Raw genomic sequence first — 26,526 nt, 5'->3', positions numbered from 1 at the left:
TGGTTGGTTTTAGAAGTGTGAGGCATTCCAAGACAATATGAGTACTTGTGCCAAGGAATAACTGTCATGCTGTATCAGGGGACTCTAGTGGATGCATGGGTTTGTGATCTGATGAGATGGACTGCTTGTCATGTTTCTGCCAGATATTGAAAGAAATTGCCTGCTTGGGTAATAGAGCAACTGAACAGACAGAAGAGAAATAAAAAAAAAATGATGAAGTGAAACGCAAATGCCTCATCACGTCTTACTGCCACACACAGTCCTGATTATATCCAGCTGCATAGGAACACGTAGTTTACCAAGGCTTAGACTTTTAGAGGACACAAACTAAAAGTTTCAATCGAAGAGGGCTTTTGAAGGATTTAACAAGACTCTACATTCGCTTTTATGATGCAAATCAAAATCCTAACAATGATCATAAATGCTCCATAAAGAGTTAAGTTGACAAAGAAGTTTGTGTCTAATCACTTTTTATCTTGTTACTATATGCAATTCTATTATATCATTGTAGTAGTGGTTCAGTAGCCTAACATACTATCAGATCTTTATTATTTGATGGTTTCATGTTATTACTTAATTAATACTGTTTACTTTCCAAATGTTGTCGTTGTATATGCTTTTCATTTAATAAGCGTATTTTTTATTTCAATCTTGTTACCTTGTATTGTCTGTTTTTTTACATAAGCAGTTAAATAGTGAAATGTGCATAATATTGATCTGTACATGAGAGATAAAATTATTGATGCACTTCCAAAAAAGAAGTGCCTGAAAATACTTCCCTTTTTTCTTTCATCATTTATTGATGAAAGTGGAGAATATAAAAATATAAAATTCCTTCTTGTCACCCATAACCCCCTGAGACACACATAATTATATCACTTCAGAGCACACAGGCCAAATACAAAGATAAAATAAGTCTATATACTTAGATAAATAAGCATGCAAGCTAAAATTATTCATGTTTTCTCGAGAGAAAATGAGTGATTTACTGTGCTTTTTGCGTTGATGCATTTACAGATGATGAATAGTTTAGTAAGTAATTCAGTCTCCTAATGAAATGCAGCTATTTGAGTATATTCAAATTGTTTTTTGTTTAATTGTTTCCTGAAATTGTTCTTCTCGGTTCATCATTGATCATCATGTAATGAACTGTGCAGTCTAGTCAAGTCACTCTGTCTAATTATTTATTAAAATTTGATGGAATTTTCACAACATCCCTAAGCAGCATATGCTGCCACGGAGACGAGAAGAAACATATTTGTTATTGGCGACTAAAATAAATTATGATTGTGAATGGATCTGAATAATGAACGTTTAATTTGCATAAGTACTTCAGAGACTTCAGTCATCTATCTAAAACGCAGTTTGTAAGTCACAATACATGGAACTCAATGATAATTGCGAGAACACATGTCAATAAACATATTTAAAAATTCACAATTCAACAGAGATAGACAAGTATTTGAATATATAGCAATGGTTTTACAACTCTTTACATTTATTAATACTGCCTGCACCTTTAAGACATTTTAAGTCCTCACATAGCTTGCTCTTTTTAAGTAAAACTATTCAGGCAGTGATCTTTGTCAAACCTGTTAAACCTGAAGACACACCCTTCTTGTTCATTTCACTGAGGTAGACAATAACACCAGCAACTCAGCTTTTCATAAGATGGTGTGAGTATCTGTAAGGGTGAAGGTGCCTATTATCAGCAGTCCTTTAAGGAAAGTCTACTCTACAAAGAGAGATTAGAACCGACAGCGAGGTGACTCTGAAAGCAAAGGGTAAGACCATTACTCTTTTTCTCTACTCTTAATGGCCTCCTCTCACTTCCTTTCCAAGTTGCTTTCATGGGTGAGGAGGGTGATGGAATTTCATTACTTATGACTGAAATCCAAAGGAGTTTTGAAAGCCGGGTGAGATGGAAAGGTGCATTCAAAATGCCAGTATACCCTCCAGATGCCAGCAATCTAATTTACTGTCAGTGTTAATAAATGGGTAGCCACTGGATGGCACAGATAAGTTGTTACTTCACCATCAGGGTTATCACTTAATATCTGATAATGTCTTTGGGGAGCAATTGTATCCGACAGTTGAAACAGGGGGCCTCAACTCCTGGCAGGAGAGATGATCATCAGTGTGGAAAGATTGTTAATCTGTCAAATCAATGTGACTTCGCTCAATAAAGTGTTCGTAAAGAGACTTAAGTTTAGACTGTAGTGTTAATGATTCACATTTGTGAAAAATGATCTCTCTTTAATGAAATGGGACACTTCTATGCATAATATGTTCAGCTCTCTGTTGTTTACTGACTAGACATATATCATTACACCGATTCAGGCAGTGTCCTGTCTGTAGACATTGATGTCACATTTACACTGAACCAAAATGTTTCTTTGTACGTTACTGGATTTTCTTTTAGAGCATATAATGTCTTGTGCAGTTCCAAGGAAGAAGCAATATTATCTGCATAATTGAAAGCATTCCTGCAAAACAATGTAAGACGCAGATGATAAAGAAATGAAACCCAGCACTGGGAAAGAAACACATTTGAGTCATGGCACACAGTGAAGCAGTGAAATCTTAACAAACACGACAAAGTGTAATAACAGCATTATGACGCTGGACGCTGGATGTTGTTATTGTAAACAAAGCTCGTATTGTAAAGCCTGAGAGCGTGGGAGTCGCCACATAATGCGGCCCATATAATTCCCTGTGGAAATTCTGCTATAATGAAGCTACACACACGGCGTATTTACTTTCTGCCATTTCCTTCACAGATCTGAACCATCAGCTCTCAAGTCATTGGACTAAGCTCAACTTTTGTCAGAACAAACACTCACAATGGGAAGAGGTGAAAGTGAAGTGTGGGAGGAAAACCCTGACGATGTTAAGCAAACTCAACCCAAAAAACACACAACCACAAAGAGTAAAAGCACAGAGAAATCGGGGAGTAGCTGTCCCGCGTGCTGCTTGAAGACAAGGAACTGCCTGATGAGCCCAGAGTGTGGCAGGGCACTTCAGATCTCCAGTGTTGTTGCTATGTGTGGAATGTGTCTCCGCATGTTTATTGTAAGTCCAAACTTCAGAAACAGCAAGCAGCTATGATACAGCGTATAACTGGTTGGGTGCGCTGATGCTTGAATGGGAAAATAATTTCCTGCTTAGATGAGTATAATAATTGCTAACACAAATATATAACCCTGACATTTAGAGGGTGAATACATTTCATTTGTCTTTTTCTGCACATTGCAATTGAAATACAAGCCAAGTGGAAAAAAATCCACAGAAAACAAAATGATTATTTATGGAAAATTGTCTTCTTTTTCCTAATTTTTCATTATTATTTTCTTTCTTTCTTTTTTTATTTTGAAATTGCAGAGATGAACCTTGGACGACACGACCAACCTGGAATATATTATTATTATTAAATCTCCTCCAGCACTTTGCATGAAAATCATGCCATTACTCAAAGAAGATAAAAATGAAGCAACATATGAGAAAACATGTAAATAAGACCAACACTAATTATTAGTAGTCAATCAGTGGAAACACTGAGGTAAAGTGAATGTTACCTTATTATAAAGTTAAACTTTTTTCTAAAAGGTTTAACACTGAAGCCTCTTGTAATAAAATCATGTTTGCTTAATCAGAATGCTACAGTATTTAGTCAAAGCAGTTGTTGTATATTTATTTTTGAAAAAATTTCATTAATGTAAAAAATAATTATAGTAAATAAACTTGCACATCTAAGTAGTATCTTATCTAGGTTTCTGCTGATGAAAAATGTTAACTAAAGCTTTTAGTAACATCCCTGTAATGACAGCACAAGTGTGTCACCTGTACCAGTGCTAATAATAAAAGCATTTAATTATTTAAATACTTTATACTGTCAACGCCCTCACTTGAAGCCTGTTGGGAAATAACCAGACTAAGGAGGTATCTTCACATATTAACAAAAGACAGCTATGCCATTACTCATGCTTGTGAGTCAGACCCTTTCATGGCGCATTATTGACGTCATGGAAAAGCCACTGAAGATTTTATGTCAATAACATTGGCAACTAGATGGTGGAGAGTTTTATAAATAGCATTTTTACAAAAGTATCACGAGCCAATTCCAGCACTTTTTGGGAAGGAAAAAAATCCAGGTTGCTGGTTGCACAAAACTAGCCTCTTCCTGGCCTCTTCCTTTTCAACAAGGTTTCAGGCTCACCTGATCACTGCAAGGTTTAGTTGACCTTGTTGTGAAAAACCTAGTGGGAGATTCTGTGACACGGTTAAAAATAAAAATTGGCCACCATTAAAAGAAAAAGAGAATGACCTTTCTTGTCAAATAGGGCAAGTGAAACACACACCCCCTTTGCTCTCTGTTGCTTTACTTTTGACTCAACTGCTCATGTACCTGTGTGTGCACGTTTGATAGGGTTAAATTGCTTGCTGTGGCTTACTTGGCTTGATGTAGCTGCAAAATGTTGGTTGCATCTACATGCAATGGGTTGTAGAAATATACAAAGCAGCTTAGCTACCTTGCAGGCTCATTGTTCTTACTGAAACAAGCTGTTCAGTCTAACTGCAAATATTTGGGGAATGTAGTTCTCCTCAATGTTGCCTTTTATAGATGGAACATCTTTCTTTTATTATTAGGCAAGCTAAAAAATCCTAATTTATCCTGGATTGTTGACAAAAGACTCCTCTTTGACGTAGGGCGAAAGAACATGTTGGTCCTATTATTGTTGGTTACAAAAAAGGCAGTTGTTTTGCACTCCCTTCCCCAGGAAAGCCAAATAAATTGAAATGGATTTGTTCGATATCCAAAAAAAATCACCTTCAATAAAGTTTGCCTAAATAGCTAGCTGATTTTCTGAGTCTAAAATGGCATACAGGTTGAGCTGTTGTGCTCACAACCAGACCACAGTAAGAAAATGCCGTCTTTCCAACAAATCCAAGAGTAGAAAATACTGTAAGGAACATTATTTGTTTGTTTAGCCAAATCCAATGAGACAGTGTTTACCTTTATACCCCTTTATCTACATTTTCATACCTCTTTATTTCAAACTTTGAGCCTCCACCATTGTAAAAGTATCTATTTGAAAAAAGTGCATTAAAAGTATGATAGATCTACTTTAAAGAGGATATGTGGCTACCCTACATATCAGCAATAGCAGAGGGTAAAAGATGTTAGAGCCTTATACTGAAATGCATGGTAGTGAGGAGGGTTGGTAATGGATATTGTTTTCTTTTTTTAAACTGAGAATACATTGTACAGTAAATGGAGTTTATTAATAATTTTCTCAGAACATAAAATAAAGTCATTCTCACACCCAAGTTGAAGGGAAGCGCTGGGGTGGAGATTTTGGCGCTTTTTGTATGTGGAGTTCTGCTGAGTCAGTTAATAAAGTTGGAGTGAGACACTGAGACCTCTTCTGTCGTCTTTACATACCTCCACAATAGCACTATTTCTGCTGCTAACCTACAATCATTGAGGAATGATCATTTTGTTTGATTCTTTTTTTTTCACAAATTACTATTATTCTCATACCACAAAATACTTGAAAAAACCCCAACAAAAATAAAAAAAATAAATAACACAAGTATTGTATCCAAAAAATGTACCAAATTTAATACAAAAATGAAAGTCGAGCTTACAGTCAGAAAAGTGAAGGCAGTCAAATTCAGTAAACTCAAAGGAGTCAACAGGCAGATGGTGCACCTGAAAACCGGCAGAAGATCTTCATGAACAAGAGCAAACAAGAAATGGAAAAACAAGTGGAGAACGCAAATTATCTGGCTGCATATCAAGACAGCAAGAGTTCAGCAACAGGCTAAGAGGTAGCAGCTGGGTAAGCACTTACTGTATCTAGTAGATCAGGTGGTTGGCAAATCACTCTATTTTTTGAGTACTGGACAAATGAGCAATGTGCAATCTGCTGTGACAGAAATGAGTATGCATTTTTATTAGTTTTTTAAAGTTTGATTGTGATTTAAGGGAGATGAAATGAGCCAGAAAAGGACACAATATGTGATGAAAGCAAAATTTACCTTTATTATCAGGTGTCATGACCAATAAGACAAACACAATCTGCTCCTGTCAATCATTTCAGTGACCATGTGAGCTGTATTTATTACTTGCAGCCCTGTAGGTCAGCTGCAGATTCCAAATGCATCACATGTACATTATAGCAATGCTAATCAATAAAAAGGCAGAACATATTTTGTTATGCATGATAAAATATGTGTATGGATATTTATGTGTGTATGTGTATATATATATATATAGCATTCTGCCCTTATTGGGAAGCTCTGCTTTTCCTTTCCAGTTGAAAGCTGAATTAGACTGAACTATATAGAGTAATAATGGATAAGCCACCAGGAAAGTAACTGTGAAAATATAAAAACAAAAAGATATTTTGTCATTATGTGTGTGACATTAGTGGGTGGTTTTCTAGACTATCACTGTCAGCGCTCCAAAGAGCTCATCCTTGTAGCAGTGTCATTTCAAACACCACAGCTGACTGAGCCTGACTATGAACTCCAGAACCCTGGATGAAGCCCACTAAGATCAGCTCATACTTCTTCAGTTATGCCTCACATGGAAGCTTGAATACTGACAATAAATCATCTTTCTTTCTGCTTTGTATGAAGTGTCAGTGAGTACTTAATATCTTTTATGAACAGAAACACTACAGAGAACCCAAAACATTCATATTTGGCAACTTGCAACCAATTTAGGAAAAGGTCTTTGACCACCACTGACTGCTAGAAATAGTCTACAGATCCTCTACCCTCCTCTATTATCATTCTTTACTGTAGTTCTGTTGCCATTTCATCTTTTTACTCCTCAACAAACTCTTGCATCCTTCTTTTGCCGCATCTCGTCTGTGCCGAGTGCCACTGTGTCAGCGTAGGCATCACAATACAGGGGTGACATTTCAAGCCGACAGATTAGGGCCGCTCTCCAATTAATTTTGCTTTCCTTTGCCTGTTAAATACACAATCAAGCAAAGGCAAAATGTCAGTGAAACAAACGAGGTGCCGCCATGTGGCTGACAATTACCGCCAAGCACCTCAGAAATGCCAATATGTTAAAGTGGGAGCAGTGTGTGAGATGAATGGGGACAAACGGCAATCTTTGAGATGCCTTGTTGTTCCAACATCACTAAAACAGGCATGTCAGCTCTGCCAATGTTATCTGATCTAGTGACAGACAACATGTAGATGCAAAGGTCAAATGTTCCTCAAAGTTTTTATCCGATTATATGTTACATAACCACTAATATCTTTATTAATCCAAATTATTTGTAGAATTAAATGAAGGACTGCTGGTTGAAGAGAGGGAACTCGATGCATGGCGATTCAGAAAACGAAAATAAAATAGCTGAATACCAAATTATTATTATTATTATCCAAATTATTATGAAAGTTATTAAAGCTTTAAATTGCATTTTTGTACAGTTTACTTTACTAACTGCTCAAACAGGATTATTATTATTAGTGGTAGTAGTAGTAGCTAGGCAACACAGTGCTATCGTACAATGGCACTCAGATGTTCCTTGCTAATCACGTTAGCTAGTAGTCAGTGATAATGGTTGTTTGCTGCTACAACTACACATGTTTCTTTTCCAAATATTTATTTATAAGTGACTTATGTATGTATGTATGTATGTATATATATGTATATATTGTACTATTCTTAGTTAGCGTATTGTCTGTCTTGTCTTAATGTTGGTTTAAAATGGAGCACTGTAACAAAAAATAATTTCCCCCAGGGATCAATAAAGTATTCTGATTCTGATTCTGATTCTGATTATTACTGCCTAACTCTTTCCTCTAATTCATCATTTTTGAAAGTGGCGTGAACATAAAACTTGGGATTTAAAAGGCTTTCTAAGAGGATTTCATGCAGCCTAAGATACTTCTTCAGAAAACTGTCTGTACTTACCCTCTCAGATAGGTGTACAACTTAGAGACTGGAGTATTACTTGAATATTAGATTGACAGTTTATATTCTGAACAACAGCGTATAAACCCTACAGGACAATATTTTTTAATATAATACTGCCCAATATGTTTTGGTTAGACTTATTCCCTCAATACTGCAGGTCAAATACTCACCACTGTGTTACAGGCAAACACAGACATAGAAAACCTTACTGATATACACATGAGTAAGCCTTGCCAATTTGTTAAAAATAAATTCAGAATAGGTATAAAAAAGAGAAAAAAATACATTGTTTTTGGGAGCATAGCACTGTAATGTTGTCCACAGATGACCCTTTGTGGAGGAGAGTGGACTACGCTGAAGGAGAATCAAATCTACTACAATGAGAGCCAACCCACGTCGGGGCTGATCAGGATTTCAAGCTGTTCCTGTTGGATAGTGATTCATTATGAGCACACCAAGTCCATCTGTTGATTCTGCTCTAAGCCATGGATGTCTCTCTGTTACATATCTCATAGGGCTAAATGTGCCAAACCTGGGTGAAACGCACCCACCTGTCTCCTCCCACCCAAGAGAGGAATGGTGGAAAACCAGTCCTGTGTACTGCTAGAGGGCTACATTGTGTTTGTCAGGTTGAGGAAACAGAAATCCTCCTCGCTTTTCCAAGTTAGTTTAATCACCACCTTTTGCCAAAATGCACAGCAGGCCCAGCCTTTGATTGACTTGGCCCACAGTCAGCTAAATGCAATTTGTTGCATAAATGCTAAATCGATGGGTCCTTACACCAATAGAATGACACGGCAGTGTTACATGATAGTAGAGTCAAGGTTCTTCACAGCTTATGGTCATGGAGAGATGCCAAGATTCTAAAATGATTCCGAAATGCAAAATCTCTGAAATTCTTGCAAAAAAGCCCCCAAAACGCATCTATTTTATTTCTAGCTCACCTTGCAATTGAAAGCCTACATGAATATGTTTTCACAGACAAGAAATACCTGCTCACTTGGCACTTACTGACAAGGTCCATCTCTCACTGAATGAATACTGATTATATCATATTATAAAAGATCTTCTGATGATTAGACATCTCTCAGACCCACTGAGAGATGTCCGGTCACCTTATTCATCCACAGGGGAACAATTCATATATTCCCAGATACCTTGAACAATAAGACTCTGGGCATGTCTTTTTTTACCCTGAACTTTTTTTTCTCTTCCCCTTTTACTGACACCAAGAAGATGAAAGGGGGAAAAGTGATAAAAATGTTTGTGTGTGTGTGTGTGTTGCACTACTGTTTGTGTACGTTGTAGAAAGTGGGGGAGATGAGAGAGACCAGGACAGGGAAAGAGAATGAGACAGAGAAAGAGATGAGATTTGTGATCTCATCTGTTCACCCGGGGCCTCTCTCCAGAGCAGCCTTTTACTGTCGTCAATCATCTCCATGGAGACATCTTAAAAGTCTGATGGATGGGAGGCTTTGATGCATTTCAAACATGGCTGTGATACACGTTGGAGAGAATGTGGATGGAAGCCACTCACCTTGCGTTGGGCTTGATTACACCCCCAAGCAATAGAAAGAGTTGGGCCTCTAGTTAAAGTGCAGTAGTGTTACAGGTCACTGACAACAATAACAACTGCCAAGAATATACATGAGTGTTTTTTCCTTTTCTTATACCTGCAGTTCACATAAACAGGTAGAAATCTGCCAGCTTGGATAAAATAATGAGTACAGAGAGGAGAAATTCCTAGTGATTACACATAAATTACTGCATGTGTTGCTGGGTAGTCATCACATTACATGAAGTTTTCTTTAATAGAGTATTAGCATGGACTTTGACTTAGAAAGAAACAGTTTTAAATGTCACAGCCATGGTTCATGGTTATTCCACATAAACTATTTTTTTCAGATAATAAGACAGTCTTAAACATGTTATGTATATTGTTACCTTCAAACAAAGAGGATTGCTTGAGAAATACAGTGGAATTAATTATTATTTTAAAGGATTAGCCAATATTATGGTATTAGTATGAGCTTACTGGCACTGTCAAATTAAAATAAAAAATACTAAATGTTAAGATATTAATATTTTATTTCTGGCAGATACATACATAGATTAGTACCCCAGTACTCTCACATTCGGCTACATGAATGCCAATGTAATATTGCTCATGTATAACCACAGTGATTTTTAGTTGAAATTTCTTTGTAATTAAGTGGTAATATCTTGTTGTTGTTTATATAATTCCCTCATTGTTTCCATCTTAATTTCTTACTATTAGAACATTATTATTCAACTAATAGTAAAATGCTGCTGAAATCAATATGCTTAGACCATACCACTTATCCAGAAAGCATGCACAGCTTCAGGGAAGTATGAGCATTAATATATTTAAATGGAAACCCTCGAAACAGAGATCTTTGCTGTATTTTTCTTTCTTTTTCTTTCTTTTTTTTTTTTAAATACTTTTGCAATTTGGAACTTTTATGTCTTTATGCTAAGCTAAGCTGGGTTAATATTATTGGGATTTGTACAGCAGCATCAATTTTCTGCTCTAACTTTTGGGAATGTGCATATTTCCCATTATGTCTCTTTAATGGATTTAGACTGAGTACGAGTTAATTGTAAAGAATCAGTTAATGCAGTAAGGTCTGTAGGTGCAGGACAGATATGAATCTGTTATCCTTTAACGAGGCAGGAGTTTAAATGAGGTTAAATAATAATAAAGTTTAGGATTTCTCTATTTCATGTAGGTAACTGTGTGTACTGCCATATAAGCAATTGTTCATCTGCAGTTGGGTCTTTATTTTATTTCAAGAGTCAATTTAAACCATACAATTATGTCGATTTTTAATTATTATACTTGAGTAGGAAACAGAGCTGAAAGTCTAAAAAAAGTAAGTCTATATTACTGTTCTTGAGTGATAGACTTTAATGTAATATACTGCAGTGGGATATACACACCAACAAAATGGACATGTGATGAAAAATCTATATTCTATAGGAAACACAGATGGTTTTCTGCTTGGCAGATACTACTGGTAGATGCCCTTGTCTGTTTCTCAAGAACAAGGTCTCTGTGCCTTGCATTCTCCCTTCCAGCAAACAAAGAAAGCTGATGTAATCCTCAGCTTCCTTAAAGCCTGATAAGAGGGAGTCAGGGTCAGTAGGACAAAACAGAAGAAATACATTTGGTGTATCATTAGTGTCTCTCAGGCTCTGCGCAGGATTAGCTGGGCTGCTTTCATTGCAGTTTTACCGCCAAGACCAACTTAGTACTGAACTTCAGTTCAGTTCAGTTCAGTTCATTTTTATTTCAAACATTTCAAACATGTGCCTTCACAATCATTACAAAATATCATTCCATTATTTGTTTGAAAAGGAGTAGGCTGAAGTATTTACTTATTTGTCCCTACCCCCTCAAGTTTTACCTCTCATTCATTTAATTTTTTTTTTTGTCTTAAATTAAACAAACAACATATGAAACATATAAACATATGAAGTAAAACAAAACATAACATACATAAATCAAAAACAAGAAATTAGCAAGCCCCACCACAGTATAGTTTCTTTCATATGAAAAATACAGAATGTGTATATTTGCAGATACACAAGTTATGGAAAAACAACAAACCAAAACAAAACAAAAAAACAAAAAAACAACCAAAAAAGAACCGCAACACCATTACCAGCAACATTACCATCCTGGGTTAACCCCGTTTTCTTCATTCTTATACTTATTTAAAATTAGGTTTTTATATTTTACTTTAAACTGTTTTATGTTTTGACTGTCTTTTATTTCTTCTGTTAGACTGTTCCATAATTTAACTCCTGAAATTGAGATTGACATAGTTCTTAAAGTTGTTCTAGCACTTTGTATTTTTAAATTCCATTTCCCTCTTAAGTTATACCCACCTTCTCTTTCTATGAACAATTTACAGATTTCTTTGGGAAGCAATTTATTTCTGACTTTATACATTATTTGCGCTGTTTTAAGCTTCACCAAGTCTTGGAATTTAATAGCTTGCATTTTGACAAAGAGTGCATTTGTATGGTCCCTGTACCCTACATTATTTATTAATCTAATGGCCCTTTTCTGTATTATAGTTATTGTTTGTGTGTTACTTTTGTATGTGTTTCCCCAGACCTCTACACAGTAGCTCATATATGGCAGTAGTAAAGCACAGTATAAAATGTGCAGTGCTTTCTGATCCAACATATGCTTTGCTTTTCCCAGGACGGCAATGCCCCGTGCCAATTTCCCCCGAACATAAGTAATGTGTGGCTTCCAACAGAGCTTGTGGTCAATGATCACCCCAAGAAATTTTATTTCATTTACTCTTTCTAAATATACATTGTCAACACATATTTCTACTTCGATGTTTTTCTTTTGGTTTCCAAACAACATAAATTTGGTTTTATCGAGATTCAATGATAATTTATTTATATCAAACTTTGTTCCTCACCCAAAGGATGTGGAAGTAGAATTCAATATGCTCTCACCTGTTTTTCTGAGATTTTGCAGGAAGTTCAAGTCTTTTGGCTTGCAGCCTTCACAGCACTTACTTTGTCAGCATAATTTACGGCCAGTATTAGAACTGGTAACATAACAGTCCTTCCGAGTTTAACTCTAGAAAAAAAATGCTTTCACTTATACCTAAGGAGGAAAAAAGACAGCAATGACGTCCCAAAGAGCATTCGGGGCTGTAGCAATACACTGTAGACATTTTAAAGTGTAGGATAAAAAAAAAAAAAAAAACAACTTACCTCCTTTCTTGTTTTCACTCTTTGTTCTCAAAAATAGATGGCTGTCATTGATGGTGGTAGATTGCTGCTTTTTCTGAGTCTGTCAGTCACAGAAAGAAAGTTTTAGTCAGCTCCAAAGATGACATTTTACACCTGTAACTTCAGGTATAAAACTGCATGATGATTCTTAAATGATATCTCTTTATCACCTATTCAGGTTGTAAATCGTGTTTTTAAAAAGTAACTAAGTAATTAATTACTTTTGAAAATAAGTAATCAGTAAAGTAACGGGATTACTTTTTGGGAAAAGTTACTTGAAAAAAGTAATCAGTAATTAATTACTGATTACTTTTTTCAAGTAACTTGACCAACACTGGTCGGTAGTGCTCAGAATTATTGGGTGCTTTTATTCGAAAACAGACGAACAGAGTATTTTACTCACTCTAGAGATTTAGCCTCTTTCGTTTTTTTAGTCTAAGTCAGGGGTCGGCAACCTGCGGCTCTTTAGTCCTTATAGTGCGGCTCCCCGTGGTTTGGGAAAATAAATTAGAAGTATTTAGCTGAAGTGTATTTTATTTATGTTAGTTCTTCTTTTTTTTAAACTTGTACTTCTAAATTGGAAGATTATTGTGATATTGAAATATAAAAATAAAATTAGATTATATTATTTTCTCATCGCTCAAAATAAGCGTCACACTCGCGGAAGCCCGTGTACCCGCCAAAACGCCGTGCATTTATCGAGACTTTCAACCCCAGGTAGGCCAATTATGGATCTTCGGATCCACATTATGTCAGCGGCTATTCTCCACTGTGAACTATGTTAAAAACAAACACCGCTCACGCCTCACAGATGACAGCTTATAGTCCTGCGTAAAGATGAAAGTGACTTTGTACAGCCCCGATTTGCAGACACTGTGCGCATATGGGATATGCGCAGCGGTTCAGGAACAGAAGTCCCATTGTAAACATATCACGGCAGACCCGACAATGTTTGCATGAACATGCTTTTCAGCATCTCTTTATTGACCACTTTTCACACACGGTTGCTGTACGCATAGCCGGCTGTAGCTTTTCAGCTCACAGCCGGACACACACCAACACAACAGCATAGATAGCACAGACGTTAAGGCGGCAAGGCATGATTGTGGGTGCCGCTCAGGTGTGTCCGACTCCCATACAGCGGCACTGCAGACCACGCCCCGCCACACACATTAACCTGGTAAAATACATATTTAGACAGAATTTTGCAAATATCTATTTTTCATTTTTCAGCAGCATAGTGCTTTTTTTCCAATTATTTTTTAAAAGTCAGGTCAAGGCTCCAAAAGCCCAAAGGCGATATAAGGGTGGCGGCTCACAACAGTTTTTGTTTGCTGGATCATTTTAGTTCAGCTGGGTGTCTTTCCTTTTGTTATATTTCTTTAAGAGTTCAAAATGTGTTAATTACATAAATAAAATGTAACTTTCTCTGTAGCACTTCATGGATTTCATAAGCAACACACCTTAGTTGTTCACACAAAGTATAAAGGTAAAAAACAATATATACAGTGTTATCTTCATTTTAGATGTCAAAAAGTATTTGCGGCTCCCAGTGTTTTCTTTTGCGTGGAAACCAGGTCCAAATGGCTCTTTCGATGTTAAAGGTTGCTGACCCCTGGTCTAAGTAGACTAATAAATGTTTAAGTGTCTCATTTTGTATCTTGTGTAGTTTATTCTTTATGAAAAGTTCTAAAATTTAATGGGGAATCTTTTTAAAAAAATATTCTAAAAAAGATTTTGGAAAAGGATAAAAGAATCTTGTAAACACTCCTGTCCCAGCTTGTTGAAAGAATCACATCAATTGGGAATAGTTATAACTGCAGCCAAGGTTATTGCTTCTTCAGAACATCATTTGTTACTGTATTTTGTGAGAGTTTTCGTATGGCAATATAATGACATTATGTAACTGTGAAGCTAAAAATAAAGATATCACCAAATAAGTGGAGCTATCCTATGCCATTAAGTCGTATGCTGTGACACACTAAAATATTTTCAGCAATTACGAGAACAGTCTTACATCCGTCATTTTTTTATTGTTGCGAACAATTGAGAAACTATGTTAGTTGTTCGTGATAAAAGTATAAGAACTTTGAAACCACTGGAAAACTCTTCTTGAAGCTTAGTCACAATCTTCCTGATGGAGTTTTCTATTTTAAATCCACCTTTTGGACATATGTCAGTACTTTAAAGTAGGCCAAAGCCACATTTTTATTCTTGGACTCAATTTGCAGACTATTAGGGGGGAAAAAATCATTATTTATCTTATAGTGGGCTTTGTAGCCCCTCAGTTTTCCTTTTTTTTTTTTTTTTTGCTTCCTTAAGGGTCTCCTCCCTAAATTGGTCCAATGTTCATACTACTAACAGTCTCCGACTTTGTCTTCATATGTTTTGCTTGTGCTGTTGTTACATCCTGTGAGGCTGGGGGGGGTCCCATTTCACTGCAGGGCAACTTGTATGTGACAAATAAAGGTTTTCTTGACTTGACTAAATAAATATTGAAAAAATATTTTGATTAGCCTTGACTGACTGACCTTTTTCCTATTGGGAATCACCTTCTTTCTTTGCAGTTGTAAAGAAGGAAGGGATGACCCTGATGAAGGCCACAAGCCGAAACGCGTTGGTCAATTATTAAAGTTGTTCATCTTCCCTCAAGTGTTGCTGGAGTTCCTGCATTGTGAAAAGAGAGTGGTTAGCCAGGTATTCAGGTTAATGTAAAGCAGGTTTTCCAACAAGTTTCTGAAGAGGAGGGAGGAGACAGGTGAACACAAGGCAGACAGAACTCAAACGAGCAAGTAATTGCACAAGAGGCCTGAACTATGCTACCACACAACCTGGCAAAGACTGGATGTGAGAGCAGTTTGGATGGATTACAGGATCACCAGCAAGAGACTTCCAAGACAACTACTAGGCATCACCAGAGAAGCAGTTAGTCACACCCACATTCACACAGGGAAAGAAAGAGAGAAGGCAAATCCACACCTGGAGGACAAGGGGTAACTATCACAGGTACAGGTAGAACTATTCACAGTGACATCACCAATACAAATAAGATGTTCAAGTAAGTTAACATGTACACTGCAAATTATCTGGTGCTTGCCATGATTTAAAATCCTATTTTTAGACAGGCCAGATTATTTGCCTTGTTTTAAAAAAGATTTACTTGTTTCTAAGTCTGGATTTTAGATAATAAACTTAAATTGAGAATAACCATATAATTGTGTCTATATTAGTACAGAAATCCAGAAATGGGAAGAATAATTCTTAAAATAGCCTACATTAGGTCTCTCACCAGATGTCTCTCAAAATATCACTTGTTTCAAGATAGAGTGACAAACTCAATTTGCTTGATTTAGGAAATTCACACAAGGCACCTGTTGAAAATATGATTTATTCAAAATCATGTCTGACTTCAAAGTTGTACATATAAAGGAAAAAAATTAACCACAATTTATGATACAAATCACATTTCAAAGACAGCTGTTTGTCCCAGCATGCCAGCATTATGTGGTACAACATTGACATTGGTTTAGGGAACATTTAATGACTGTCAACTGATATCATCACAAACTACACTAAGCCAATACTTGGTGCAACCCTAATCTTAAGGGTGATTTCTATGGGAAATAATATCAGAAAGACTGTATTTGATTGGCACAAACACACTGTCCCTAAAACTAATAGAAAAGTATGAAGTATAATCAATGAGCTCATGGGCTAATTCTGTAGCTTGAGCAACAATGGGCACAGTTACTTCATATGCCAATAAGTCTTCATTTAAATTCAAAGTTTCATAGCGTTGGTACTCAAAAGCAATAAAAGATGAGTCAATCAAAAAGATATCCTTTATCAGTCCAAACACAGGGAAAGTGCCATCCACGTCTGCAATAATCATGGACTTCCCAGCAATGTATTTATTGCCATTTAGAACATACCATTTCACTGAGACAACAGACTGCATGACATCTATTCCAAAAAATTCTTTAATTTTTTTCCTAACATATTCATTATTTTTAGCTGATACTGGCCCGGATTCCTTTTTTTTCGCAAAAATAGGATGTTCAGTGCCTATTTCATTTTGACAACACTCAAGAAATTGATTGTGGTTTGCAAGGGATTTACAAATATTTTTAAAATTTAACTTAGAAGCCCACTGTTTAAAATAGGAGTGCTTTGCCTCAAAGCGCATGCACATACTCCTTATTAAAGGTCCAAGCGATAAGATTTGACTGGGAAGATGCAACATATAATGTTGCTTAGGTATTATATTGGCTTCGGGAAAAAGTTGCTTGAACTGATACAGGTGTTCTTCAATCATACTTCTCAGTTGCAATACAGTTTGTAAAGAAATAATGGGAGCAAGAACTATTTGAATTATCATAATTAACTTTCTAATAAATACAACATACTCACTCTCCACACCATACAAAAGAAAAAGTAATATTTTTAAAAGAATTAGCATCTGTCCACAAGACTGTTTCAATTTGTTGTCGTTAGCCGCTAAAGTGCCAAAGCTAATAGGACATGGTTTATCCCGTATTTCAAGAGGTGAGTAAGGAAAATTTTGAATGTCTGAATTAAACTTGTCTAATTCTAATTGTCCTGAGAGAATTAGGTGTTTTAATACAAATTTAACTTCCATTGATGCAACACCTTCAAAAATAACATGCATTATGTCCTGTGGAGTTTGTTTGATCAGGTCAAATGCAGGAACATCAACTAGTCTGCTTCTTCTATTAATTCCATAAGTAGTTTTGAGGGACGCTTTCAATAAATCTGTGCTTGCTTTATCTATTTCAAAACACTGCCTGATATGTTTCTCCAGAGTTCTGTGAACAAACTTCTTCTCCTCAAAAACACTTTGCATATCATCAAAGTTGCATTCACAGTGTCTACATTTGCTATAAGCAAAACCAATCCCTTCTTTAAAGCCAGCAATCTCATGCTGGGCTAGCGTGTCTCCGCAAATGGCTATAACAGCACCAAACAATTCAATTTCACCATTTGACATTTTAATCCTTACACCATTGTAAAGCAGTGATAGATCTTGAAGTATTCTTTTCAGTACAACATCAATACCCCACTGAGAAATGTCACTTGCTTTAGCAATAGCAAGAAGTCGTATTGCAGCTAACTTTGACCTAAATTTTGGATCAATATTTCCTAAAGTATAATAAAACATGACCAATTTGTTTGCAGAAGCATGGGACCCTAAGGGGTTACATATTTCAATTTCATCTGTGTACAGTATTAATTGCAATGCATTTGGCCTCTGAGAAAACAAGGGGTGAGATGTAAAGAGGGACCCGTCTCTAAAATCATAGAAGAATCCCTCTCTGCTTCTTTGTGGTGCAGTGTTCAACATGGTAAAGATTCTCTCATTAGTCATTAACTGCTTTAGACTTTCAATTAATGGTACATAGTAAAAACTTTTGTTCCTTAAAGACATGACCCTTGAAAGACCTTGCTTTACCCAACATATCTTCTGGGATACTACTACTTCCTCTGCGTTGACTGGACAGAACATTTCCCCTATGGCTCTACTCTGTCCATATGCAATGGTGGAGAAAGGATCCATGAATTTATCAAATGTAGCCAAAGCCTCATCTTGAAGCTGAGTGGTTCCCTCGGCATTATCTTCAAACACTGTCTTCATTCTTTCCTTGAGCGTATCCAAAAGAACAGCCTGATACTGTTGCACTCCTGAGATGATATGTTTGACCGTTCTCTGTGAAAACATTTGAAATAAAAGTAACTTATTCTGCATTTATATAAAATAATAATAATTCTGAATTCCATTATGAACAAGTAAGACATTGATTGCCTTATGTAATGTATTGATCCATTAAGACTATAACATACCTGTGATAAGTGGCACTGTTCTTGAACACAGATAGCAAAAGCTGCAGCAGATCTGGTAATATCATGTCTGGTAAAGGATGTTGTAGCAACAGCTTCTTCCTTTAGAGCAGAAAAACAAAGTTACTCCAAATTCCTGGCCAATTATAGAAATTCTTACATAACAGGTATAATCAGTTACACCTAATGATTGGTCCATTAAAAAACAAAGTGCATGACAGTGACTAGTGTTACAGTTGTGAATATTCAATATAATATAAGATAATATAATATTCATTCTTTGGAATAAAGAAAAAAGAAATGGAAAAGAAATCAAAGACAAAGAAACAATAAAAAAGGGGTTGTCCATTTTTTTGATGAGGCTAGGGATTGGATTCATGAGAATGAGATTTTATCTTTTTAAATAATGAATTTTTGTTTGCACTTAGATATTAGTTTCTTTACATGTTTGTTGTATTTATTAAATTATTTATGTATTTTTAAATCACGTAATTTAGATTTGCACTCAGAATTTATGTTAGTATTAGTATATGGATATATTTTATTGTATGCATTTATTAATTTATTTAATTTTCAAGAAAATCATTCTTATCCATGTTTTGGCAGTATTTCTGGCCAACAGATTTTTTTTACAGTGCTTCCAAATACTCTGTGTCTTACCTGAAACCGTATTCACCACTTATAATTCCTACGAGATACCCAAATTGCTGCCACATTGAAAGATTTAAGCGCGCTGAGAGTGTCTTTGATGCAAACTTCACCAGGAGACATGCCAGCCGCAGAGTGTGTGCCTTCTCCGGCTGCAGCATAGCCTGTACTATCTACACTGAACTGCTATTCTGTTTATTTATTTTTTATTTCATCCTGCAGGATGAAATTGTGATTTAAAATCCAACCATAGTGGAAATCGCTTGTAACAGTTTGAAGAACAATATCTAGCGGTATAATATCGCGAGATCTCGTTAAATTTCTCTTGACTAACAATGGAGAAAAGGATTAAAAGTAATATAGGACCAAATACGAGGAGTTAGACATAGCTAAATTTGTCATCAGAAGCCACACTACATTTTATTTAGTTTAACACTTACCGTGATCGGGCTGTCAACAACCTGAGGCTCCTGCACTTCAGCCAAAGATCCACCAGTTGATATTTCCACGGTGCTGGTTGTTGTTGCAGTACTACAGTTGGCAAAGACTGAAACACCAACATTTTCCGATCCTAAAGAGTGGGATGTTGGGGGGATCCTCCATCCTCTTGGTGGGCTTCCATTCGTCAAATACAGAGGGTGCGTCCGTTTAATGTGGCGAAAGAATGAGTTAAAAACTCTGAAATCTTGTTCACAGCCATCTATTCCACAGTAAACCCAAAAATCCTGCCTTCGACCATGAGCTGCATTTATGTGGCTAAGGAGCACCTTCAGAGTTAAAGAAACAAAGATAAAACAGATCATACATCTCCAGAGCGCCATGGTGAACTGTTTTCGCGCTGTAGCCATACAGCATACTTTACCGCTCTCCACTGAAGGCCACAGATGAGAGTGTGGGACCATGGGAAAGGTAGGCAATTTTTAAAATATATGTATCCTTAATTATCCAATTTTTCAGGTTTAAATTACATCAGTTATATTTATTTTTAGGCAATAAGTGTTTAAGACTGAATTTATATTTTTCTTTTCTTTTTTTTTTACTTAAAAAAAATTAAATATAAATAATTTTCTGCATGCGCATTCTCAGTTCCTGTCGTGACGTTACTTTCACGCGGGACAAACTCTTTTCCCCTGCTTTGTTAACCATCAGGACCGTTAGGAAGATCAAAATTATTTATCTAAACAAAGCGAACAGTAATTTAAGGTTGGTAACATTAAGTTGATTTGAAAAATACTATGGTACAACGGTGTTATTAAGATAAAGTCGTGTTTTGTGAGGGCTGCTGCTAGTTAGCAATCTAGCTAATGTGTTAACTTTAGCTAAATGATCTTATTTAAGCTGTAGGATATTTCCAGGCACTGTGAGTGGAGGCTTTGGAACGAACTAGAGAACTGCTGTCACGGCATGGACAAGTTTGACGATGCCATACTGTCTGTGTTGCAGGGTAAGTCTTATTTTTCAGTTATTTTGGTACGTTAGCTAAGCAGCCTTAGCATCTGTTAGCATCATTTCTGAAACTTGGAGCTAGGATTGCACTCTACTCTGACCTTTATCCACATTATAGCCTTGAGCTGTCTTTGCCTAAATAGACTTGGAACATCATTCTTGAAGACACCCAAAAATAGTTTTATTGCATTCCCAAATATTTGATAAACTGTTTTAAGTTTGACATTTTATCCTGTTAATATTACTTATTGCTAAAATACATTTATTGACAAAAAATGACCTCGACATGTAATAAGCCACGCCCAGGAAAAGAGAAATAAATATCACTTTTGAAGTTGTTTTTCTCTTTTACAGCTGCGAATATTGATGAGGAAACTTTGAGAAGCTTTACCCGGGATGACCTAAAGGATCTTTTTCCGGGCCATGAAAATTTCTTCCGTAGAAAGAAGATTTGGGATTTTATCAGCCAAAAGGTAAATACACATTATACCACTAAGAAGATGATTACTGTCCATATTGTCTAGCATTAATTTGCCTAATTGTGTATTTTTGTTTATATCCCACAACTGTTATAGTTTAAGAGTACTGACCAAGTTGCCAACACTTTCCATCGAAGCGAGAGTAACCCCTTCGGCTTTGATGTGTCACAATGTCAGCCTCAAACTTCCACTCCCATTTCCTACACTGCTGACAAAAAAATGAAAATGCCAGACCCACCAGAGTATGTGGTGTATACAGATTCAGAGTTGGACATGGTGCGCAGTCAGTACTTTGCATTGCTCCACAGTGGAAAGGAAAAGGACTGCAGGATGTCGAAGGAGCTCTGTTGCAGACTTGTAAGGAACACAGTCACCAGCATGGTTGCAATCCTCCGTGTTAGTCCCATGGGGAAAGAAGTAACATACCCCTCCAAACTCGAAATGAGAGCAATGTCACAGAAGATTGTCGACTATTACCCCATGTTACGTGATGCTGACACACACATGCCATATGTAAGTCATTCTTTACCCACTACAATATCTAAAATTGAGTGAGATAATAAAATGATGTACAAATATATATTATTTTACCACAGCTGACCATCTACACCAAACTGTACAAACGACTCCAAAATATGAAGTCTCCAAGGAAGAGGCAGGGCTCCATGCCACAACGAGGCAGGCCCAGGAAGACTCTTTTCAGCTCAGATGACACAGACAATGGGACTGAAGGTGACCTAAGTGGTGAAGCAAGTGGTTCAAGTGACTATACCACACTTCTTGAGAGCAATGATGACCTCAGCGAGGATAACTCAAATGCAGGTGTGTACTTTGGTCTGCTGTACTAATGACTTTTGGTCATCTAAAACTTCAAAGAGACCACCTGCCCTCAGTTTTCTGTTCAGAGTGCATCACAAGATTTATACAGTGTTGAGTATTTTCCTTAACTTTCTAGCTATTCCCTGTTATTACATTCTGTTCATCTTCTGTTTTTTCCTCAGAGAAAGAATCCCAATTGCCGCTACCCTCCACTGTACCAACTACGTCAAACAATACTACGCTGGCTTTACCACTATTATCCAAGTCAGCCTCATGCTCTGCACCCAGGTCTGATATAGGTCCTTCAACTGCACCTCCAGATGATGTTGTTGGTAAGTCCACCATCACCCTTATCTACCTCTCAGTCTGACTGTGGTTCCTCTTACAGCTCTTTCCAAAATATGGTTGCAGCAATGAACCCCGTTCTAAGTGTTTATTCCATAAATCATAGTGGTTTGGCATTAACTCGAGTTGGTGTGTAAAATCAACATATGATAGATCCCTCATTCCAGTTTGCCAGTTAGCCATAGTAAGTATTTTACCACTTTGTGTTGTAATGGGTGTTACTCAGTGCTGATTATTTACACATGTAAATCCTCATGCTGGTCACATCTATCATGCCTTATCACAGTGTTTCTGTCATAGATCAAATTACCTAAAAGATTTTTATCCATCAGCTCATAATCACTGTTCACACTGATGTGAACGATATACACAGTAAACAACCTTTACCTTATTTTCACCACAGTTTTATTCACGGGCATCTTAAACTGTCGTTTTAATATTTGATTCTGTTCAAACTAACAATTAACATAAATCCATGATCATTATAAGAAAAGGACACAAAGGGAAATGATTAGGACATATAGGGTCAGTTCATTACTCAAACATATTTAACCTAAACATTAATTCTCATAAATATTATACTTAAAAACAACCATGCAACTAGAAATGACTGATTAGAAAAATCTGAATTTAGTCTAGTTACACCATGTCTTACAATTGCTCTTTGCTTTCCCTAGCAGACCATGACAGCCTGAAGATGCAGGCAAGACATTACAAAACCTTGAGCAACATGTACAGGAAACCCAATGCAAAACCCAACCAAAGTGACGTTGCTCAAATTTTGGACCTGGAGTTTGAGGCCAGACGAGCTTTTATTGACGCAGATGTTACAAGGGAAGAAGACAGGCCTAGAAAAATATTTGAAGCATACCCGTGCTTCAAAGACATACGAAATGTAAGTTCAACTACCTTCAGTTAAATTCCTTGCTTTCTCTGGATAGGTTTAGTTAGTTCTTGACTAACTGAGCACAACTTTGTCATAGGCGATGGATGAACTGCGTCGCATCATTGGTGGCTCCAACTGCAAATACATAGATCAAATGAAGGGTCGATGGGCAGAGTTTTGTTCGAAGGTGCAGTTCTATGGCATTTGGAAGAAGGTCCTGAAACCTCCTCTCCCCTTGGATGTATGTGGAGGTAAGTGGCCTTTTCATACATTAAATCCACACATCAGATATGTTCGGATTGCTTTGTTGAGATACTTTTCTCCGTTCAGTGGATTTTACTGTCACTCTCTTCAATGCACTTCCATCTCTTTTTCCTTCAAAAACTACACCACCAAAGCGGCTGGGAAGTGCCAGTGAGGCTCTCCTTCATATCCTCAAGGTGCGAACAGCTGCAATACCAGCCACTGTAACTTGTACTCCATTTACTTGTATTGTTATTATTAATATTATTATTTTGCTTTTCCTGCTTACTAAGAGTGGGTTGAAGTTCAATTCAGCAGGGATTAAATTACTCCTTATTCAGGATTTCTTAATTGTTATTCAAAACCTACTCCAGAGAGGCAGCACAGAGCAAAAGCACATTGCAGTTAGGATACAAGTAGAAGCAGTAAAATGATATATTTTAAAAGGCCTTCAAAAACTAGAATATGTAACAAAGTTAAAAGAAATAGTTTTAAAAAACAAATGAGAAAAAAAGCACAAATAGACATGATAAAAATGCTGCAAACTAGAGAAAATTCATGCTCAGAATTAATACACAGCAAAATCTCCAGTGTTAAATTAACACCTTTGACAGTGTTATATGTTTAAAAGTAACCTAGTCAGTTTTGAAGATTAACAATGACTAACACTGAGCAGTGCTGATTTTCTAACACTGGAAAATAAATCAAAATGTTAGAAATATTCCAGTGTTAGAAAATCAGCACTGCTCAGTGTTAGTCATTGTTAATCTTCAAAACTGACTAGGTTACTTTTAAACATATAACACTGTCAAAGTGTTAATTTAACACTCAACAGTGTTGTATTTAACACTCAGAGGAGTGGACCCATATAGACACTCTCCAGTGTTAATTTAACACTGGAGATTTTGCTGTGTACATTTCCAAAATTTCATATTTATGTAAGTCAGATATTTTACATTTATTTCTTCTATTCCAACAGTAAATCAGTTGGAGCATTCTAAACTCTTGATATTGCTTTTTGTGTCTTAAGCTGTTTGGATGCACAGCAACCCTTTCATTGAAAATCTTGAAGAATTTGTCCTTTTTTTGTGCTTTTCTAGCCGGGTGAAGATGCAATGCTATACCTGGAGAAGCGGCCTCTCTCCTCCCCAGTGCTGCTTTTTGATGGAACAACCAGCATTGTTGCTGTAGGAAACATACCAGTGACCACTCTCTCCTTGGAGGATTTCTGGGAAGGAATGTTGGTGTTGATGGCATATTACTACACCTTGCACTTAACATACCCAAAATGTGTTGCAACGGTCCTCTCTGTCATACAAACTGAGGTAATAACTGATGCCATCCATGATCAAGATGCCACTAGTGCATATAAGAAAGCAATAGCTGAGTGGAAGTCGTTCTTTGAAAAATAGGTGAATACCAAGCAGGATTTTATCAGGTCATTTGCAGTTTGTTTAGTTTTGTAGTACGTTTGTACAACTTTGTTCCTAATTTGCCTAGCAATGTCCTGAGAAACGGCTGTACTTATAATGCTTTACAAATGAAAGTTGTTGTTTTTTTTTCTTAGTGACACTTTACCTGAGGCATGTAAAGTTTTAAGTCAGTAATGCCATTATTTACAACATTGTGAGACTATGTGACTGTCACAAAAGTTTAAGGCCAAAAATTTAATTTCTTTTCTCTGTTTAGGCCTTTTAAAGGGTTGATTTAGACTTTTAGGGATTGTGCAGCAGCCCTATATTGTTTAAAAAAAGAATTTTGTTCTCATGAGAGAAATAAATGTTGACATATATCACTCCTGTCCTGGTTGTGATTTCAGTAGAAGCCAAGGAGTATTCTAGGAAAAAGGTCTGTTTTAAGGTTTTTTTGCCTGGATTTAATATTGATTCAGCTCTATTTTAAGATAAGCCAACCTGAATCAAGAAACAAATTAATCATACTTCACTAATATTGAGTAGTTTTTCATAGTATTAGAACTATTTTTCTCGTTGCAGTGCATTCATTTGCTGCAAGTAAGAATTCAAAACATAAAAAAAGACTGTAATTTAGCATATTTAACTTACTTTTGGGACTTGATATAAAGTAATTTTATCTTAAATTGAGCTTTTTAAAGCTTATTTTAACCCTCTTCAATTCTCAAATGTGTTCTTTTATTTCTGGATTAAAAAATCTTATTTCAAGATTTCTTATTAAGTAAAATAAACTTGCTGCATGGACAGATAATTTCACTTGTTTTCAGTGCTTTTTGTATCAAATGTAGTATTTTTTTCCTAAATATAGACTAGCCATTTTTGCAGTGTACAACACATTGACGCATTAAGTAATATACAAATAGAATGAACCCATCAATTAACGTCATTTATTACAGCAGTGACTATCCCTCCATGCCAGGCCTGCTTGTTTTGCATGCCACCTATGTTTTTCCAAGCCACAACACACCTCAAAACATTCATGCTGTCTGACTCGTTTTCAGTCTTCATTAGCATCTGTCAAATGCAGCACGTCTCTTGTATACTTCACTCTCACAGGATGTTATTTGTGTGTCCATTATGGAGAGCCAGGTCGTGCTGCAGTGACCTCTGCAATATATTTTACAGAAAGCTCTAGTGGCCTTCAGCCCTCTACTCCGGCTGGAACATGCTGTGGTGCGACAGATGTCACATTAAGCAACACATCCACATGCCATCAGCCTGCTTCCAAAATCCTGCCACTGTCACTTTGCAATGGCCTTTCCACTGGACACGTACTGGGCTGTATCTGTAGATCTGTGCGTGAGCATTAACCAGTTAGGCAAGGGTCTCCGAGGCTTAGGCCATCAGAGTCATATTGGACGTGTGCACATGTTTACACTTAAACACACACAAGGGCTCTCTAAAGTATCTCTCTGAAGTGCTGATATTTTCTTTCATCCCATCCAGACTGAAATGATCCGTGCATGCTTTTGGACATAATGGCGGGGTAATTTTGTTTCAGTGCTTTTATGTTTCATCTGAGAGCTACTACACATTATACAATTAGGTTTTATTACAAAACAATAAAGCTATGCTTTGCTAAAACCACAGAGACCTCGGAGAGAC

At 36.5% G+C, this 26,526-nt stretch overlaps 2 protein-coding genes and 1 long non-coding RNA gene across 3 annotated transcripts; 2 read left to right on the top strand and 1 right to left on the bottom strand.

Annotated features, from left to right (window-relative positions):
- Positions 1 to 1,626: 1,626 nt before the first annotated feature.
- On the top strand, positions 1,627 to 3,880 carry LOC146663919 (uncharacterized). The gene is made up of 3 exons (XR_014912930.1): positions 1,627 to 1,784; positions 2,781 to 3,072; positions 3,382 to 3,880. It is a non-coding gene; the product is annotated as an uncharacterized LOC146663919 (long non-coding RNA).
- A 2,961-nt stretch (positions 3,881 to 6,841) lies between these two features.
- On the bottom strand, positions 6,842 to 20,052 carry LOC146663918 (uncharacterized). Its single transcript, XM_085415175.1, has 5 exons — positions 19,672 to 20,052; positions 18,587 to 18,685; positions 17,026 to 18,452; positions 7,125 to 7,197; positions 6,842 to 6,982 (listed from the first exon to the last, which is right to left on the bottom strand). The coding sequence occupies exons 1-5, from the start codon at positions 20,050 to 20,052 to the stop codon at positions 6,842 to 6,844; spliced, it is 2,121 nt and encodes a 706-aa protein (XP_085271301.1).
- Positions 20,053 to 20,237: 185 nt separating this feature from the next.
- On the top strand, positions 20,238 to 25,703 carry LOC146663917 (uncharacterized). Its single transcript, XM_085416872.1, has 10 exons — positions 20,238 to 20,434; positions 20,587 to 20,675; positions 21,032 to 21,150; positions 21,253 to 21,669; positions 21,753 to 21,978; positions 22,158 to 22,307; positions 22,998 to 23,215; positions 23,304 to 23,457; positions 23,537 to 23,646; positions 24,550 to 25,703. The coding sequence occupies exons 1-10, from the start codon at positions 20,304 to 20,306 to the stop codon at positions 24,859 to 24,861; spliced, it is 1,926 nt and encodes a 641-aa protein (XP_085272998.1). The 5' UTR covers positions 20,238 to 20,303; the 3' UTR covers positions 24,862 to 25,703.
- The last annotated feature ends 823 nt before the right edge of the window (positions 25,704 to 26,526 follow it).

Source organism: Rhamphochromis longiceps, linkage group LG8 (genome assembly GCF_057381845.1).
Source record: "Rhamphochromis longiceps isolate RC_006_pf linkage group LG8, R_longiceps_female_GT1.1, whole genome shotgun sequence".
NCBI lineage: Eukaryota > Metazoa > Chordata > Actinopteri > Cichliformes > Cichlidae > Rhamphochromis > Rhamphochromis longiceps.
This window is presented reverse-complemented; position numbering and strand designations above follow the sequence as displayed.